This window comes from Phyllostomus hastatus, unplaced genomic scaffold (genome assembly GCF_019186645.2).
Source record: "Phyllostomus hastatus isolate PE091 unplaced genomic scaffold, TTU_PhHast_1.1 phas_scaffold_501, whole genome shotgun sequence".
NCBI classification, from domain to species: domain Eukaryota; kingdom Metazoa; phylum Chordata; class Mammalia; order Chiroptera; family Phyllostomidae; genus Phyllostomus; species Phyllostomus hastatus.
The window spans coordinates 33,096,050-33,114,401 of NW_025334033.1; the positions used below are offsets into that span (position 1 = coordinate 33,096,050).

Here is an 18,352-nt window from a genome sequence, read left to right on the forward strand (position 1 = left end):
GAGAGGCAGCACTGGCAGGGAGGGGTTGGACATAAAAGTACAGAATGAAGATCAGAACAAAGAAGGGGTCATGCTGGTTTTGTTTATTAAGCTGGTGTTTTGCAGGAAAGGGAGAGGGAGCGATCAGACTAACGAAGAGGCACACTGGAGGAAGTCTTGGAAAATCATGATAAAACAAACACTGTAGCAGCACTGTAAAGTTAGTAGCCACACCAGTGAGTCTGGAACACACCCCTCTTGTACCTCAGTGGCTCCTTTGTCAGCCATCCCACCTTGTGGTCTATCAGTCAAGCAGGATGACAGAACAAAGAAGCTGACACCGTGGGTTTGAATCAAACAATGACAGTTCATCGCTTATATGAAACCTGGCATCAAGAGCTCATTATAAAATTAAAAGCTGGGGAATAAAATAGCAAACATGAAACTGCATTAAGAAAAATGGTGTATGATGTTTTTTTTCTTCTTCAAGAGCTTCAGTGTCATACAAAATAAAAAGAACTGTGTATAAGGAGAGAGTCATCTCTTGACTTTAAAGAAGAACTTCAGCATTCTGACATAACATGTTGCAGGTTCAACATTCACCACCAGCACCGCCACCACTGCCACCACCACCGCTGCTGCTGCCACTGCCACCGCCACCACTGCTACAAACCAACCTTTTTCTACAAAGGATCGCTTTGAAGCAGTAAAATAAATACTTCACTCCATGCAAATGTCATCTTAGATACAGGGTTTGTTGGGTTTTTTTGGGTGGCAACTTGCACAGAATTAGGAGAATAAAATACCCTATTACATAAAAAAGACTGGCAATGCTTTGATTCTTATCATCCACACAGACATCACGTCTCTCTGGAGAACATAAATATGTGTTCTGTTTGAACACGACAGCCCTAACAAGATATGTCTGAATTCGGGCATGTAGATTTGTAGATGATGTATGTACACATACCAGCAACATGAAGATGGTTGATTAGATAAGAACTAAAAGAATAAAACCTTTTCTTTATCACCACTGAAACCATGTCAGAGGTTTGCCATTACTTGGTAGTTTCCCTGGGAGGACGGGTGACCCTGCTAGACTAGTTCTGTCCCCTCCCCGCACTGCCTGTCCTCTAGCATAAGCTCAGATTTCGCAGATGTGGTCAGAAGCATCCTGAAAATGCTCAGCAAAGCTCAGAGTGAAGTACTTATGCTTGCTCTATAATTTCCAGCGATATTTATATCCAGCTTTTTAAAAGTCCCAGCCAAGTCATTGTATTAGGTTGAGCGATTCTCTTACAGGAAGTATTAAGGCATACAAAATTTATATTGAAAATCACATGCATATTTGAAGGTACCTTTTATCAGAAGAGAGTGTGTCAGCTTGTGAGTATTCAGGATCGGCCCAGACACCCGAGCTACTTGTTGGCAGCTGACACCCACAGATGCTAGTCAGATAAGAGGCAATGCAGAACCATCCTTAATTTATGACACATTCTTAAATTGTACCAGGGACAACAAGATACACCATTAATGATGGTGGGGGCTTAGGAAAGAGGGAGAGGAACATGGGGCTTTCCCAGTGTGTGAGCACAGCCACAGTCTGGAGATGGAGAGGGCAGAGGAGCCCTGAATGCACGCTGCAACTTTTCCAGAGGAAAACAGTGTGGGACAGAGCAACCATGTTTTTTTCTTAAAAAACAAACAAACAAACAAACAAACACCACTGTAATTAATCCAAAACCCACTTGCAGATGAAATGGGTCCTCAGTGGTAGCCACAAAACAGTTCTTTTTCTAAGCAACACAATGTAGCAGGTTGCGAACCCCTAGGAACTACGTGGGGTTTAAGCCAATTTATTCACTTACTTATTTTTTCCATTATCAGAACTTGAAAATTTTTAAAATTTATTTTATTATTGTAACTAATTTTGAGCAAGCTTTAAGATTGTTTCCCACAGAATATACATACATTACAAAGTCAATTTTCAGAGAAACTTATTAAAATGTATAATTTTTTTGGAATAAAGATATTAGCACACACAAAAGATAAATGGGGAATTAAGGTTTCCTTGTATTGAAGGTCCCAAATTGTCCACGTGACCAGTGAAGACTCAGACTAATCACACCAATTGAAAAGTCATGACTCAGACTCACTCTCACCTGTGCCTCTCTCATTTCCAGCATCAGCATCATCGCATGACAAAGAGGGAAAAGACAGCGAAAGGGGGTCCAGAGAGAACACTGCCAATAGCCACTGCTGTGCTAAGTACCTGAAACTCTATTATTTTCCTTATCAATCTCCATCGAGCCTATAGGAGTCCATGGCCGCAGTCCACCAGGCAGGAGGCCTCCGTGGGGATTTCAAGACACTCTCACACATCCAAATTAAAGAATGCCTTACCCCTTTCCTCACCACGCCCAGTGAAGACTTGTAAAACTGCAGCCCTGGGTCAAAGTTTACTGGCTGTCTGAGTACATCCAGATGTAACTTACATAGTTCAGGGTTTCCTACTGGAACGATTTTATCTATGGGTCATTTAACTTATTAAGAAATAAAGTATTTACATCTACAGCTCCCTTTAACAGAAGTGTAAGTAGCTGCTCCAGTCATGAGCTCCACAGAGAGGTGGGAAATGCCAGTGAAACGAACAAAATCATAGAGGAGTGTGGTGCTTTCAGTATTTTATTTTCTCGAACATATATTTATAATTCTGCCTGGACTGGCAGGCTTCTACGTCATTTTCCATTTCTCCTATTGGTCATCACTATATACAACCAACAGTGGGCTTTGAAGGACAACAGACAAGCCCAGAATGCCTAGAGGAGTCTTGGACTCCGCCCCGGACAGCTTATTATGAGACACACCAACCCAGTGAGGTGACGTGAGGCAGTCCTGCCTGACCTAGTTTGGATGACCTAGGCTTTATTCCATAAACCAAACACTTGGTTTGATTCAATTTCCTAAAGACTGCTGGAATAATATGGAAGCAACTGACAGTCTTTACAGAGAAAGTGGGCAAAAAGGAAAAAAAAATCTACTTATGGTTCAAAAGACATAAAACAAAACAAAAAACCCCATTCCTTCTCATCTTAGCAATTAAACAAAATCTGGATGCTCAGACACCACATTCTTTTAAAAAGTTAGTATTTCTTTTAGAAAGGGGAAGGGAGGGAGGGGATATGGGAGAGGAACGCTGACTGGCTGCCCTCCCTCCACGAGCACAGCGACCTGACAGCCCGAAACCCTGGCAGCGACCGGACCAAACTGGCGACCTTTCTTTCACTTTGCAGCAGGACAACCAACCAACTGTGCCACCCAGCCGGGCAGACCCCACATTCTTCACTCCATATCTCATCTATCCCAAGAAGAGGAACTCCAGACCTGTGATAATAATGTTCACTTTCCAGAATCAGCATACACCACCATACACATGCATGACTTCTGACCACAAAGTCTTGTACTTATAATAAAAGAACAATCGAAATACAGTGTCAGTGAGAATGACCCTCAGGGGATAAGCCAGCTGCAGGCAGGGAGAACAACTGATACCCACCCAACCCTCCCTGACACCCTTCCCCCCGCCAACCCCACTCCCACAGCCACAGTGTGATGCAGAGTGCCACTCCAGAGCAGCCAAAGGCAAAGCAACAAGGACCCAAGAGGAAGCTGAAGTAGTTCCTTGAAAGCCTAAACACTATTTATTCAATCAATGCTCTCTTTGCAAAAACACAAGCTTAAGACCTGGAATGAAGCAGCATCCACAGCACATACATGGGAAGTTAAAGAGGAGTTTCAGAGACGCACCACTTAACTCATACTTATTGAGCACCTGCCATTGGCAAAGCACCACATTGTACCTATCGAGGGATAAGATGAACATTTTATCATTTTTAATCCAATTTCCATGTTCCTAAAAATGACCTGAGAATATTTCCAAGATGAAGAGGACAGCCCTGCCTTTGTAGAGCTGATACTCTTATTTTGGAATTGCTTGTGCTGAGAGCCTTGTGCTCTGCTTCCCTTCCCGTCCTGTTCAGTCAGCCTGGGAAATCACTCCCAGGACTGCACCTCCTTGCAGAGGACCTCAGCAAGGGGTACCACCAGTCTGAGGCTCTCCAGAGTCCAGTTCTGCCAAGCTCACAGGAGTTCTGAAGTCTATCTCAAAATAAGAAAGCAAATATGAAGTGCAGGCAAACCTCAGGACAAGCACTCCAGAAGCTTTCCTGGGAAAAGGCAGTTGTGCAACAAGTGAGGACCCCTGAAGCCCACTGCTCACCCCCACTTCTTTGCCTACTCTGACCACGCCATTACACAGGCATTTCATACACAGGGAAAATGCAAACCGATTCTACAGAGAGAAAATGGAAGGAAAGCATCAAAGACAAGACCAAGACAGAGAGAGATTGACAGAGACTGACACATAGAAAAGCAGACAGAGATGGAGAAAGACAAAGAGAGACAGACTGAGACAGAGAGAGAGAGAAGGGGGTGGTGACAGAAGATGGGCAGAGACCCAAAGGCCTGTGGAGAGCAGAGTGGAGGAAGATCAAGAGGAACAGGTAGGGAGGGGACCAGAGCTTAAGAAAGAGTGTGGGGAGGAGCAAGGAGGAAAGAGGTGGTAGAGGTGAGCTGCAGCGGTGGAAAGAAGAAAGAAGTGAGGTGGGTCTGTCCCAAGGAGGGGAGGGGAGGAGAAGAGAGGCCAAGAGAGATTCCAATGCTACCCACCACTCCCTCTGCCTCCCAGCATGCTCCCTGCCTCTGTGGGCGGTTGTCAGGAAGCAGCTTCTGGGATCAGGTCACAGGGCTCCTCACCTACTCCTCTCTCTTGATGCACATGTTCAGTTAGAGCTTTCAGGTCCTCCCTGGATGCAAGGACATCAGCTCTTATCAGTCTCAATGATGAATCTTGCTGGAACATAGCTGCTTCCAGACACAAAGGTAATGAAGGTGGCTTGGAATTTCAAAGGTTAGCATCTCACAAGGGTGTCAAGGAGGCAACCAACCCCCAGGGGTGACTGGTCTGACTCCATGGTCTATCTTAGCCCTAAAGCAGTTGAACATAGGTCAAGAGAAAATTCTTTTGAGTAGATAATGATGATGTGATTATTTCTCCAGCCTTCTCCTGGAGGAGCTGGGAATCAGGGAGAGACACCCACATGGGGTCCCAGAGCAGGAAAGTCAGAGACAGCCTCACAGCCCTTGATTTCACAATAAATTTCCCCAATCTTGTTGGACCTCATTTTTCGTAGTGGGTGAGATTAGTAGCAAATGCATAGTGACGTTATCCAGCCCATCATCTCAGAAACCAGAGCTGGCTCCGCCTCATTATTGCCCTCATTTTCTCTTCCTTTATCTCAGCAACAGGCTGATGTGAAAGGGACATGCCAATTCTCTAAGATTCCTTGTAGAAACCGATCGTCGTCTATCTCACATTTGGAAAACTTCTCATACACTGAGGTTGAAATAAACTTACAACATCAGCAGAACTCCTGAGTAAACGGTTTCATTATAAAAATTCTCACCAGCCCTATTTATTTAATTTCAAATAACGTGAGTATTTTTTGCACATACCCATATATTTTTAAAAATTATTTTATATATATTTTTCAATAACACATTTTTTAGTATGTCTATTAGATGTGTTTCTAGAAGTGGAATTTTGGGGTTAAAGTTGTGGGCTTATTTAATTTTTTTTGAATATTTTATTGTTTATGCTATTACAGTTTTCCCAATTTTTTCCCCTTTGCCCCTCTCCACCCGATCACCCCCCCCCGCCAACAATCCTTCAGGCAATCCCCACACCACTGCCCAAGTCTATGGGTCATGCATATATGTTCTTTGACTAATCCCTTCACCTTCTTTTAGCCAGTCCCTCCCTTCCCCCTCTCCTTTTATACAGCTGTCAGTCTGTTTCATGTTTCTATGCCTTTGAGTCTATTTTGGTTGTTAGTTTATTTAGTTCATTAGATTCCACATAAAAGTGAGAGCATGTGGTATTTGTCTTCTACTGACTGACTTATTTCACTTAGCATAATAGTCTCTGGTCCATCTATGCTGTTGCAAAAGGTAAGAGTTCCTTCTTTTTATGGCTGTGTAGTATTCCATTGTATAAATGTACCACAGCTTCTTTATCCAGTCATCTACTGATGGGTAATCAGGCTGTTTATATATCTTGGCTATTATAAACAATACTGCTATTAACATGGGGGTGCATGTATTTTTTTGAATTGGTGTTTCAGGATTCTTAGAATATTTTCTCAGAAGTTGGATCGCTGGATCAAAAGGAAGTTCCATTTAATTTTTTGAGGGAGCCCCATACTGTTTTCCAGAGTGTCTGCACCAGTCTGCCTTCCCACTGACAATACACTAGGGTTCCCTTTCCTTGACATCCTCGCCAGCACTCGTTTGTTGATTTATTAATGATGGTCATTTTGACAGGCATGAGGTGATATGGATCAATGGAACAGAACAGAGAGCACAGAAATAAACCCACACCTTCATGGTCAATTAATATTTGACAAAGGAGGCAAGAGCATACAATAGAGTAAAGACGGTCTCCTTGGTAAATGATGTTGGAAGATCTGGACAGGTACATGCAAAAAAATGAAACTAGATGACCAACTTATACCATACACCAGAATAAACTCAAATGGATAAAATATTTAAATATAAGTTGCAATACCATGAAAATCCTAGAGGAAAACATAGGCAGTAAAATTTCAGATATCGCATGTAGCAATATTTTTGCCAATATATTTCCTACAGCAAGGGAAACAAAGGAAAATGGGACTATGTCAAATTAAAAAGCTTCTGCACAGCTACAGAAACCATCATCAAAAAGAAAAGGGAACCCACTATATGGTAGGAACATATTTGCCAATAATACATCGGATAAGGGTTTAATTTCCAAAATATATAAAGAACTTATATGAGTCAACACCGGTAAGACAAACAATCCAATTAAAAAATGGGTAAGGGACCTGAATAGATACTTCTCCAAGGAGAACATACAGATGGCCCATAGACATAAGAAAAAAATGTTCAACATCACTAGCTATCAGAGAGATGCAAATTAAAACCACAATGAGATATTTATATATTTTTTAAAGATTGAGTTTTAGTTTAATAGCTGCTTAGTCTTTGATTACACAAATACGTCATAATTTGCCTAACAAATACATTGCCAAATATTTATGCTTGATGTATTTGTTCCCTATTTTTTAAAATTTTATTTATTTTTAGAGAAAGGGGAAGGGAAGGACAAAGACGGAGAGAAACATCAAATGTGTGGTTGCCTCTCATGTGCCCGCTACCGGGGACCTGGCCTGCAACCCAGGCATGAGCCCTGACTGGGAACTGAACTGGCGACCCTTTGGTTCATAGGCCAGCACTCAATCCACTGAGCTACACCAGCCAGGGCTGTTCATTATCTTAAATGACTATTGTTATATATAAATCTTTGTGCACATCTGTAATTATTTCTATAGTATGAAATCTAAGAGTAGCATTGATTAGCCAAAGGCATTTTTATAGTTTTTGGTACCTACTGCTTTACCTGACCACCACTGGGCATGAGTGTTTCCAATTCCCCCTGACCTCACAAACTGACTCCCCTCCCCCTCCTCTGTTGGTGGTGGTGATAGTGGTAGGGGTTTTATTTTGCTTTTAATTTGTGGAGAAATGTTCCAGTCCTTATTGTTAGCATCCTTTAGGTACCAAGGGAACAGAAGACTAAGGGCTTCCTTATCTTACTCAGCCAAAGAGAGGACAGCAGAACACGCCTGTTGAGCCACCTGTGTATAATAACTCCTAAAATGTAGGAGGGCCTGGCTCAAGGCCTCTGAATAGAGTTGCAAACACAAATCTTCAATCTTTGCAATTCAGGATCAAGTCCAATGTCTGTTCATCAGGCCTGCTTCAATGCAGATTAGCTGAGTGAATAAAAGACATCTGTGTATTATAGTCAGAACTTCCTCAAAATATAAGGAAAATAATTAAAATTAAGGTGGGATCTGGAATTAGGAACATTTACTACAAAAAAAAACCCCAAAACACAATCATCAGCACCAAAACCATGCCTAGCCTTGTTTTTCTAATGATTTGGCTTTTCCAAATACATGTCTTTTCCCCTCACCAGATAAACAAAGGGAAGATATTTTACATTAACCATATCAGGGGAGAAAGAGACTAACTGCATTATGCTAACACTGACTGCAAACAAATCTAATGCAAGAAGCATCAGATGAGGACGCAAACCTCTGGGGAGCAGATCCAGACAGCACGTCGGTGCCTGGTGCCGTGGAGCTGACAGCCTGCGCCAGCATTTCCATCACAAAAATCCTATAATCCAAGGACGCAGCAAATTGAATAAATGACTAATAATTAAGTTGTTGTCTCTTCCTTATTCCAGGAGAATAATTTAAAAATTAAATCGTACATGTAGATATGAGGGAGTTATGCCACTGGCCACGTTAATCAGTTTGGAATTTACAAAAGATTCCCTACACTCACAATCCATTTTTCTGCCCTTATCTGAATTTCAGTATTTTTTCATCATATTTTTGTATTATTGTGGTTATTTTTGCTTTTTTAAAGAAAACACTCTCTTGTAAGATTTAGAATCATAAATATCAGAGTTAAAAGTATGCTGGAAATAATCTAGTCCAGTGCCTCTAATTTTAAAAATAAAGAAACTGGCCCTGGCCAGTGTGGCTAAGTTGGTTGGAGCACGGTCCTATAAACCAAAAGATCACGGGTTCGACTCCTGGTCAGGGCACATACCGAGGTTGTGGGTTTGGTGTCCAGTCGGGTGTGTATGAAAAAAATGATTAATGTTTCTCTCTCTCATCAGTGTTTTTCTCCTTCTCTCTTTCTCCCTTCCCTTGTCTCTCTAAAATCAATAAGCATGTCCTTGGGTGAGGATAAAAATAAATAAAAAGAAATTGTACCTCAGAGAAGTTATAAATAGCTAAACCCAAGCTATGGAAATAATGACTTAACTCCACCTCCTCTCAAATACTATTATAGCTATGTATTTGTATTATTTATATATAACTGCCTTTTATTAGGGTTACATGAAAGTGTGTCATGTACTGGGCATTTCTCCCTAGGAAGCGAAATGCTCCAGTGTCAATGTATGTTAGGTAAAATCTTATAGAAACAGGAAGCTAAGTTTTTTCATACACTTAGATAAGGTCATTTAGATATCAGAAGACAATACAATGAAATTTTGGAGCAGAATGAATTTTTAAGCATTTTTTAGTACAACCACTTTTAAATGCAAAGTGACCACCAAGACCACGGAGGTCATGGCGTATAAGGCCACCCAATTAGAAGGACAGACACAGCATTTCATAACTGCTGAATCAAGGCTCTTCCCCCCATATCAAGCTGGCTTTTCTATATCATGATCTGGTACAGCATCTGGTATTTTTAATGTATAGAAATCTTAGATGTTATAAAATGTCAGTTCATGACTCTGTGCCCACTATGGTCTCCTCTGCTTTCAGTCACCTTCCAAAGTCTAGTAGGTCCACTGATTTCAGAAGGCAAGACAAAAATACCACAGCCCTTAAGGTAGGTAGGTAGGTAAGGTAGATGAAGTAAGTACTGAACAGGCACATCATCAGAGGGCACAGACCTCCCTGTCACTAATGGTCAGGCGAAACTTGCTCTTATTCACTCCTTTCTGCTGCCTCTGGCCACCTGTCAGAATCCCTCTGGCCAGGCTGCACTGGCTGAGGGCTGGGTTATTCCCAGCTCATCCATCTGAGGGCAAACACCTTTAAACTGGAGGCTCCTGAAATCACATCCCTTGGTGATGTAGCGTCAGCCTCCTCCTCTGTCACTATCTGTGACAGTTCACTTAAGCTATGCCCCTCTTCAGGCCTGAACATGCTCATGGAAAAAATGGCAGCATTCTCTCCAGCCTGACAATGATATGGTCTATGACTTAAGGGATGGTTATTTTCCTGAAGGGGAAGGAGTGGGTGAATTTGGGTGGCCTCTTGATACACTGCATTTGAGTCCTGACTCTTCTTTCTCTCTCTCTTGCCAGCCAGTCAGCCTGGGGGTGTGGAATCACATTTTAGAGTGGGTGGGAGAACATTTGAGTAGAAAGAACTGCACGATCCCCAGACACAACTGGAAGGGCCAGACAGAGACGGGCAAAGATAGAAAAAGCAGAGATGCTCAGGAACATTGATGTGGGAGGAAGGGCTGACTCATTGCCTCCTGTGAGATAAAACACTCTGAAGGCACTGGCTCAATCCTAGATTTTATTCTGCCAGACCAAACGTCAGCAAAGTGGCGTAAATGCTGGATGAAGTGCATCTATAAGTACTCTGCTGCTTCATCATATGCATGTGGGGCAGGTCTGTAACAAAGGTTCACTCCAGCCTACCCAGAGGATGGAGCACACAGCAAAACTATAAAACCTCCTTCTGTATGTTGTCCTGCAGACTAGTCCAAGTTATGGTCTCGGAAGTGAGGCACAGGACTCTGAAGTCACCATCTGGAGCCAGACTCATAAATGCTACTTCCTAGCTGTTACCAAGCTCAGCCAGCCACTGTCTGTGTCCTCATCCCATTACCTTGGTCCCAGCACTCTGCAACTCTACAGTGCACCCTTCACGTTTGCGGTCACCATAAACCTGTGTATTTGTTATGACAGTTTTCTGGCAGGGGACTGTGCAGGTTTTAAAAAAAGGGCAGCAAAAGGATCATGTGGACTAGGGGCAGGGCTGCCCCTCCCAAACCCACACAAAAGCCCCTCACAGCCTAGAGGGGAACATGGAACGCATGCTTCTGTTACCTATGCTCTTAGCAACTAAAATGCGGTGACGTCACCAGAGCTCTAGTCAGGGTCCCTAGATACTGCACTGTTGTTACTAAGATGACAGACAACCTTAAATAAAGAAAAACATCAATAAAATGTGAGACCCTGTAAGAACAAAAGTCACGTTCCAGCAGCAGTCACCTACAGAATATCTGTTAGTTTAGACAACTTTGAGACAGCAGTCAAGGCAATAGCCTCCCTCCCAGGCTCACTGTGGGCTGCCAGAGGGCTCTGGAGAGACTCAGGTTAAGGATAAACTTCCTGGAGGTGGTCACCATACACAAAAAGGCGGACACTCAGTCCAGTGTTCATGCATATGACACCAGTCTGGAGCCCTTCGGAAGGAGCGATGAAGAACTGGATCACTAGTGAGGATCAGAAATGAGTTCCCATCTGTGCTTTGTCTAAATAGGTCACAATGAATGGCTCCTTGTGGCCACAAAATGTTAATGACTTCTCCCCAGTCTCAAAAACTGGACTACATTTTTGATGCTCTTTTAAAAGTAGGGTTTATTAAGATATAATTTACAGAGTAAATGTCATCCTTTTGGTGCATAATTTTATGAGTTGGAAAATTCATGAAATCTGTAACTACCACCATAGTCAGGATATTCAAGTTTCATCACCCCCAAATTCCCTCATACCCCTCTATGATCAATCCCAGACCTGATAGAACTGTACTGTATTTAATACAAAGGTTAACACTTTTTAAACTTCCCCTTAGATATTTACCATATTTCATTCATTGTAAGACACAACCCCACCTTGATTTGAACACTGAAACTAGGACGTGTACCATAATCTGTGGCACTTTACCCTTATTGGTAATCATTTTTCTTCTTAGAGATACATAAAATAATGTGTTTTATCATCTCTGGTGCCCTTTAAAAAAATCAGTGAAGTATATTAAAGTCATAACATTTGAATACTTACTATGGGTTAAGCGTTCTACCAAGCCCTGAAAACACAAAAATGAATCAAATGGTTCTCAAGGAACTATCACTTGAGGGGAAGAGATAAACAATTATGAAATGTAGTAATGTCTACAGTGGAGGGGTATCCGTCACTAGGACTACATGAAATTATCTCTAGATTGGCCACCCTTCTTCTTGAAGGCAAAATCCACCCCCTCATTTGTACCCTTCCGTGTACACAGGAAATAAGGATGAAGGAAGTATCTTTTGGCTTCATTGCTCATTCCAGGAGTGAGTTATTGCCACAGCATCTGACATATCGCCTAGGAACAATCCAATTATTTCTCCCGTAACTCACTGCTGTCGTAGGGAAGTCTCATTTTAGTGTTCAACAGCTGCAAGGCTTTTATGATAATATCAAAAGACAAGTCACTGAAAATAACTGCTTAATCTGTGAAAGGCAGATGCCCCAAATCTTTCAGAGACATGCTTCAAGGTCCCCAAATTCTTCCCTGCACAACTTTTAAAGGGCAACACAGAGAAGACAAGTTAGTGTCCTTACCTGGTTCTTGAAAGTGTTCTTCATTTGATAGAGTCCTGGACAAGATAAGTATTAATGCTTCTTTAAATTGGTCAAAATGCACCTAAAAAAAGCAATTAAAATAAATTCAAAATACTTCCCACAGCCTTAAGGTATAAAATCCATCTATACACAAGGCACCAGCCCAGCTGTTAGCATCCCGAGAGCCTTGAAGTAAGTCACAACCTGCTTTTGTTCCCTCTTCTTCCTCATTTCTCCAAAGCACTAAAGGAAAATGGACTATTTCTGACACCAGTGTCATAAATGCTAATATCAATACTAATATTTATTTAATCCTGAGGGGGAAAGCTATATAGCAAAACCTTCTTTATAAATACAGACAAAGATGAGTTTTGAACTCTTCTTTTATTTTCCTGAACAAGACCAGAAGAAAAAGATGTTAGGTTTAAATATTAGGAAATACTTCCCAGGTAAATGACCCTTGGTAATGATGCCCCAAAGATGCTCTCATCTCTTCAGATACTCTAGAAAGAAGTCATCTTTTGAGGATGACTTGAATACAGTCTTGCCTGTGGCAGGTATATAATATTTATCTCCCGAAGGCCTTTACAACTCTAAAAACAAGCAGAAATCAATAGCAAACACAAAAGATAAAAGGACCTTCGAAAGCATTTTCCTGAATCCTTAAAATCACAGTTACTTTGACCGCAGTAGTAAAGAACTTGAGTTTTATTTAAGTAAATACTGAGAATTGAGATATCACTCTGGTTAAAGGGGTGATATGGTTTTCTGTGTGGCCAAGTATGCTCTTCCAAAACGTAACGTTATGTGATCTCACCACGGGGCAGAAGGGAGAGATGGTATTTCTTCTCACCATCACTCTAGCTCAATATTGTGGCAACTATTTACATAGAAGCCCATATGTAAACACAAAGTTAGTAAATTTGTAATCTGTGCTGTTATGAGTCCCTTTGGATATCATTACAAAACAGTGTGTAGAAGTTTTAAATATAGGTAACAGATTAAAAATTTCAAATTAAAATTGGAAAAGCAACAAACCTCATTAGTTATCTAAACAATGGAAGAAAAATCATACAATGTCTTATCCATGCAAATCAAAGGAGAGGAATCCATTGAGATTCCTGTCATAAAATTGTATATACTTGTAATTTACCAGACTCTCCCAGAGTACATGTGATTTCCCTACCACATTAGTTTTGTTTAATTGGAATGATATTCGAAAAGCATATTTCTTTAGATCCTGCACACTAACAATCAGCATAATCTACAGAGCCAGAGCAGAAATCTGTCAAGGGAGCCAGGGCCACACAATGAATGAAAGGGTTAAAAGACTGTAGAAACTGTAAGCTGTGCTAATTAGGTTTCACAGGTGCCAAATGGCTTTGAAGCCTGGGGAAGGGAGGAGGGGCAGGCTCTGCTGTGTCCCAGAGTCTGAGGTGGGCTTCAGGCACTGCGGCATCCTAGCTCCAGTTCCCAAGGACAAGCGCATCTTCCCAATCAGCCAGTCCATCCACAGACCTCACTTACCCAAGGGCTCCAGCTCAGGAGCACTTCCAGGCACTTCCTACTTCCTGCCAGAATCACGCCTCCCTCTAGGGTGTGGTTGGGGGGGGGAGTAGAAAGGTTAGGACCACAAGCTCTGGTTCTGACCCTGGCTCAGTTACTCACTGCCTGTTGTGAGCTGGCTAAATTACTAAACCTATCAGAGCTTCAGTTTGCTCATCTGTAAAAATGGGAATATCTAACAACAAGTATTTATGATTCACTCATCAAACACTGAGCAGCTGCCATACACCAGGCACTGTCCTAGGCTCTGGTGACACAGCAGTGAATGAGTGACAAAGACCCCTGCTGCCAGGGAGCACAAGTACTCAGGGGAAGTCACAGGGAATCGGGCAGATACTGTGCAAAGAGCATGGCATGTATTTTGTTATTGATAATATATTCCTGATAGCTGAGTTAGGGATAAAATGAGTTTGGTCAAGCATTTAGAGCTTCCTGGGACTTATTAGGTATTTGACAAGTAGAAGTTAACGCTACTAACAGGTACAGTAATTGGGGTGACTGTTTCCACCACTTTTACAGAGAAACAGGGCTACATTCTCAAGCAAAACAACTGGTCATGGGAGTAACCAAGATAATGGAGTGGGGGGGAGAGAGAGAGAGAGAGAGAGAGAGAGTGTGTGTGTGTGTGTGTGTGTGTGTGTTTGGGGGGGCAGGGCAGGGGGGTGGTGACAGCAGGGAAGCCCCAGAGCCTGCCTTGCCCCCAGGGTCTGTGCAGTAGTCCAGCAGCGGAGATAATGGTCCAGGCTGCTGTGTTTAGGGACCTCCAACTGGGTTTCTCCTCTGCCTTTTTCCCCCTTCTTTCTTAAGGTATTAATGGAGATGGCATGAATAAAGCCTAAGTCTCTTGTTGCCACAGTTATGAATTGAACCGAAAGAGGCTCCTGTTTCAAAAAGGCAGGGCTTGCTTGAGACTTTCAAATTCTTTTTTTTTTTCCTAAAGATTTATTTATTTATTTATTTTTAGAGAGGGAAGGGGGAGAGAGGGAGAGAGGGAGAGAGAGAGAGAGAGACAGAGACAGAGACAGAGAAACATCAATGTGCGGTTGCTGGGGGTCATGGCCTGCAACCCAGGCATGTACCCTGGCTGGGAATCAAACCTGCGACACTTTGGTTCACAGCCTGCGCTCAATCCACTGAGCTACAACAGCCAGGGCGAGACTTTCAAATTCTTTCAAGTTGTCTCCAGGGTCTCTGATGGGGCTTGCAAAGACAAAAGTTTTGACAGTGGTAATGAAAGAGCCCTTCCGAACTTTGTCCCAGCAGTTCAATTCAGTGAGTGTTAGCCATGAAAATCACCCAGGGGGCTCTGCACCTCAGTTTTACTCCCCCTGAAAAACGGCAAAAATAGCTATAATCTGGAAGTGAATTCTAATCAGCTCCCAAGGCTTTACTATACCATATTTAAGAGATACTTAGGCTCACACAAACACCCCAATTTCTGGGACAGCAGCACCCTCATTTACATGGAGGTCGCTTATCTCTCAGGCTCAGTCGGGAAATTCGCCAGTGGAGTCCAAAGCTGAGGACAGCGTCACGATGCCCACACAGTCTTCTCATAGAAAATGCCATAGAACCAACTCAGAAGCTCTTCATCTCACTCGACCTGATGTGTTTTAAGTTCCATTATCCTGCTTCCCAACCCACTACAGATTGGAAGCAGTAAATAAAAGACAGGGCAGGGCGCTCCAAGGCAAGTCCAAGAAATAACTATTGACATACTGGGGAGGAGGAGGAGGGACTATCTGCTAACTAACATAAATAAAGTACAAAATTTTGTACTTGAACAAACTATTTTTAAAAACTATATAAATTACATAAAAAAGGCACATGCCCTCAAAAACCTAACAGGCTGAGATTATTTAGTGTTGGAGCAAGGACACATGTGCTGCTAAATAAATCCTGAGGATATTACTCTTATAGAAGAATACGTGATAGACCAAGAAGATTTATATGATCAAGAAAAGCCTCATATTGCTTAATGTACTCTTTGATAGGGTAAGACATAAATTAAAAAAAAAATTAATCCCCAATGGCTAACCTTAAAAAAAAAGTCTGCCACTAACTGAAGAGATCCAGTTATTAGAAAATTGTATAAATGTGGGTCCTGAAGAGTACTAGAGGAATGGGGGGATTAATGTAGGTTTTCTTTCCTGGGCATTGGGTCATTTGGTACTCACAGCATCCATGTGAGATGGTCAAGGCAGGCATCCCTCCTTAGCATTGACGAGAGAGGCTCAGAGAAGGCCCGAGCCTTGCCCGAGGCCACATGTCTTGAGGGGACGGAGTTACTTGAGAACCCAGGTCTTCTAACTGGACACGTTGAAGTGCAGCTACTCTGCCAGCCCCACACTGCTGCATTCCTGGTCTGACCTCTCCAGGAAATCCCTCTGCTGCAAGTCCTCAACCTGACACAAAGCCACTAAGTACAAAGCACTGGTGCTTCGGAGGATATAAGATCAAAAGATACAGCCCTGGCTGGTGTAGCTCAGTGAATTGAGCACGGGCCTGAGAACCAAAGGGTCACTGGTTCAGTTCCCAGTCAGAGCACATGCCTGGGTTGCAGGCCAGTCCCCAGTACAAGGCCTGTGAGAGGCAACCACACATTGATGTTTCTTTCCTTCTCTTTCTCCTTCCCTTCCCTTCTCTCTAAAAATAAATAAATAAAATCTTTCTAAAAAGACATACATAACCTCTGCCCTCAGGGGGTTTACCAGCTACACCCTAGACTCCAGGGTGTGGGAGGGTAGAAAGGGGAAGAAAAGAAGAAAGTTTACTAGTAACTACAAGGAAGAATCTGGTGAGTTCTGAGAGAGACAAAAACAAGCTGGTAGGGGGGCCTCTGACAAAAGAGCAAATCCCACCTGGCCAGCAGGGAGGAAAATAGGGACATTTGACAACATCTGAGTTCTCCAAAATATTCACGGGCAGAGCTTAAAGTTTTCCAAAATGGACTTACAATGTATTAAATTTGCCACATTTTAGAAGGGTCTATAAAATACTAAACATGATTACTAACTCAGAGGTTCTTCATAATCCAACGTCTATCTAGGTGACCCCTTCTACCCCACCAAAAAAAAAAAAAATCTAAAAATGTAAAACCCAAACCTGGCAAACTGATGAAAACCACTGGAGAAGTGGCAGAAGGCAAGATGGGTCAAAGGGGTCAATTATATGGTAACAGATGGAAAATGGACTTTTGGTGGTGAGCATGTTTTAGCATAGAGATAGTGAATTATAATGTTGTACACCTAAAATTTATATAATATTAACCACTGTTACCTCAAGTAAAAAATATTGGAACAGCTTTAATTTTTAAATTGATCTTTATTTTTCTTCTTGCAAGGGTGTTTAGACACTGGACCCTGCACTTTAAACAGCAGTGAATCCCGTATCTTTGAAGAACACAGTTCTCTAAGAGAGGCAGGTGACTGCTACTTTCCATCCATGCTCATGAATACTGATGCGGCAGAAAAGCCCCTTAGGGCACAACCCAGAACCCAAATGTTAATAAATGCCCTCTATTGTGAAGAAACATGCATCAGCGGGCTCACTAACTTCAGTAACTGGAATTTTTAAGTACCATTTTTTGTCTTCCAAGGGAGTTGTGCTGTTGAATTATGTTAAAATTTAGAAATCATCCCAAATATACAATGCAATTAAATCTCACAAAGTAACAAGCTTCCGAGCTGTGCATCCCCTGGCTGGTACCTCCTCATTTGAATAATAATTGCTGCCATTCATTTTACAAGCACTCCTATATCTTGTATGCCTCAAAGGGCAGTTTGCAGCAATGGGAAAATTACATGACTGACTGAAAACACACATGACATTTAAACTAAATTAACAGGAAGACCAGTCAAGTCTGATTTTTTTGTCATGTGTCATTACTGCTTAACAGAAATTTACCTCATCACTTTCCTCTCCAAATTTCATAAGAATGCGTTTTTAGAAATACGATTTGCATTTCTGAAAAAAGAATTTAAGCACCATTTAAACAAGAAACAAATGGTATTTTAAACCATACACACAAACTGCAACAGGAAGGAAAATAAGGAACTTAACGTTGCATAAAATAATCTTGTGCAATCTTGGAGACCAAATGCATAATTTCCACATGTGTGCAGGCCACACTTCACACAGACCCAAAGTGAGAGAACTCACGCCAGCGTTCAACAAAGTGTGCTTGTAAAACAAGACAAAGGCTCATGTGACCATCTTCATAGGAAGGAGGTTTGTATCTAGTGATACAAAGGGAAGTCAATGAGAGAACATTCAAAACATTGTTAGTTGAAATGGGTATAGAAAGTTGGACTCCTCAGAAGATCGATGTAGAGGAAAATAATGTTTCTTGCATTATGCAAAGAGAAATGACATAAACAAAAAACAGTTTCAAGTGAAAGACATAGTTATAAAACGTTATATTCTAAATAAAGCATTCTAGTTATTGTAGCTAAGTAAGTTATTTCCTTCAGACAATGTCTAGAGAGGCAG

General features: G+C 41.9%; 1 protein-coding gene across 6 annotated transcripts in view; it reads right to left on the reverse strand.

Moving 5' to 3' along the window:
• The window catches only part of NIN (ninein), a 96,966-nt gene that overhangs the window by 62,576 nt on the left and 16,038 nt on the right, over window positions 1-18,352 (reverse strand). For 3 of the 6 annotated variants that reach the window (XM_045822117.1, XM_045822119.1, XM_045822120.1), the window contains exons 4-5: window positions 12,296-12,377; window positions 1,338-1,427 (exon numbers count right to left, since the gene is read on the reverse strand). In XM_045822117.1, coding sequence (XP_045678073.1) covers window positions 1,338-1,427; window positions 12,296-12,377 — 172 coding nt within the window. The remainder of the gene's footprint in view (window positions 1-1,337; window positions 1,428-12,295; window positions 12,378-18,352) is intronic. The other 3 variants (XM_045822118.1, XM_045822122.1, XM_045822123.1) reach the window with 1 other exon arrangement.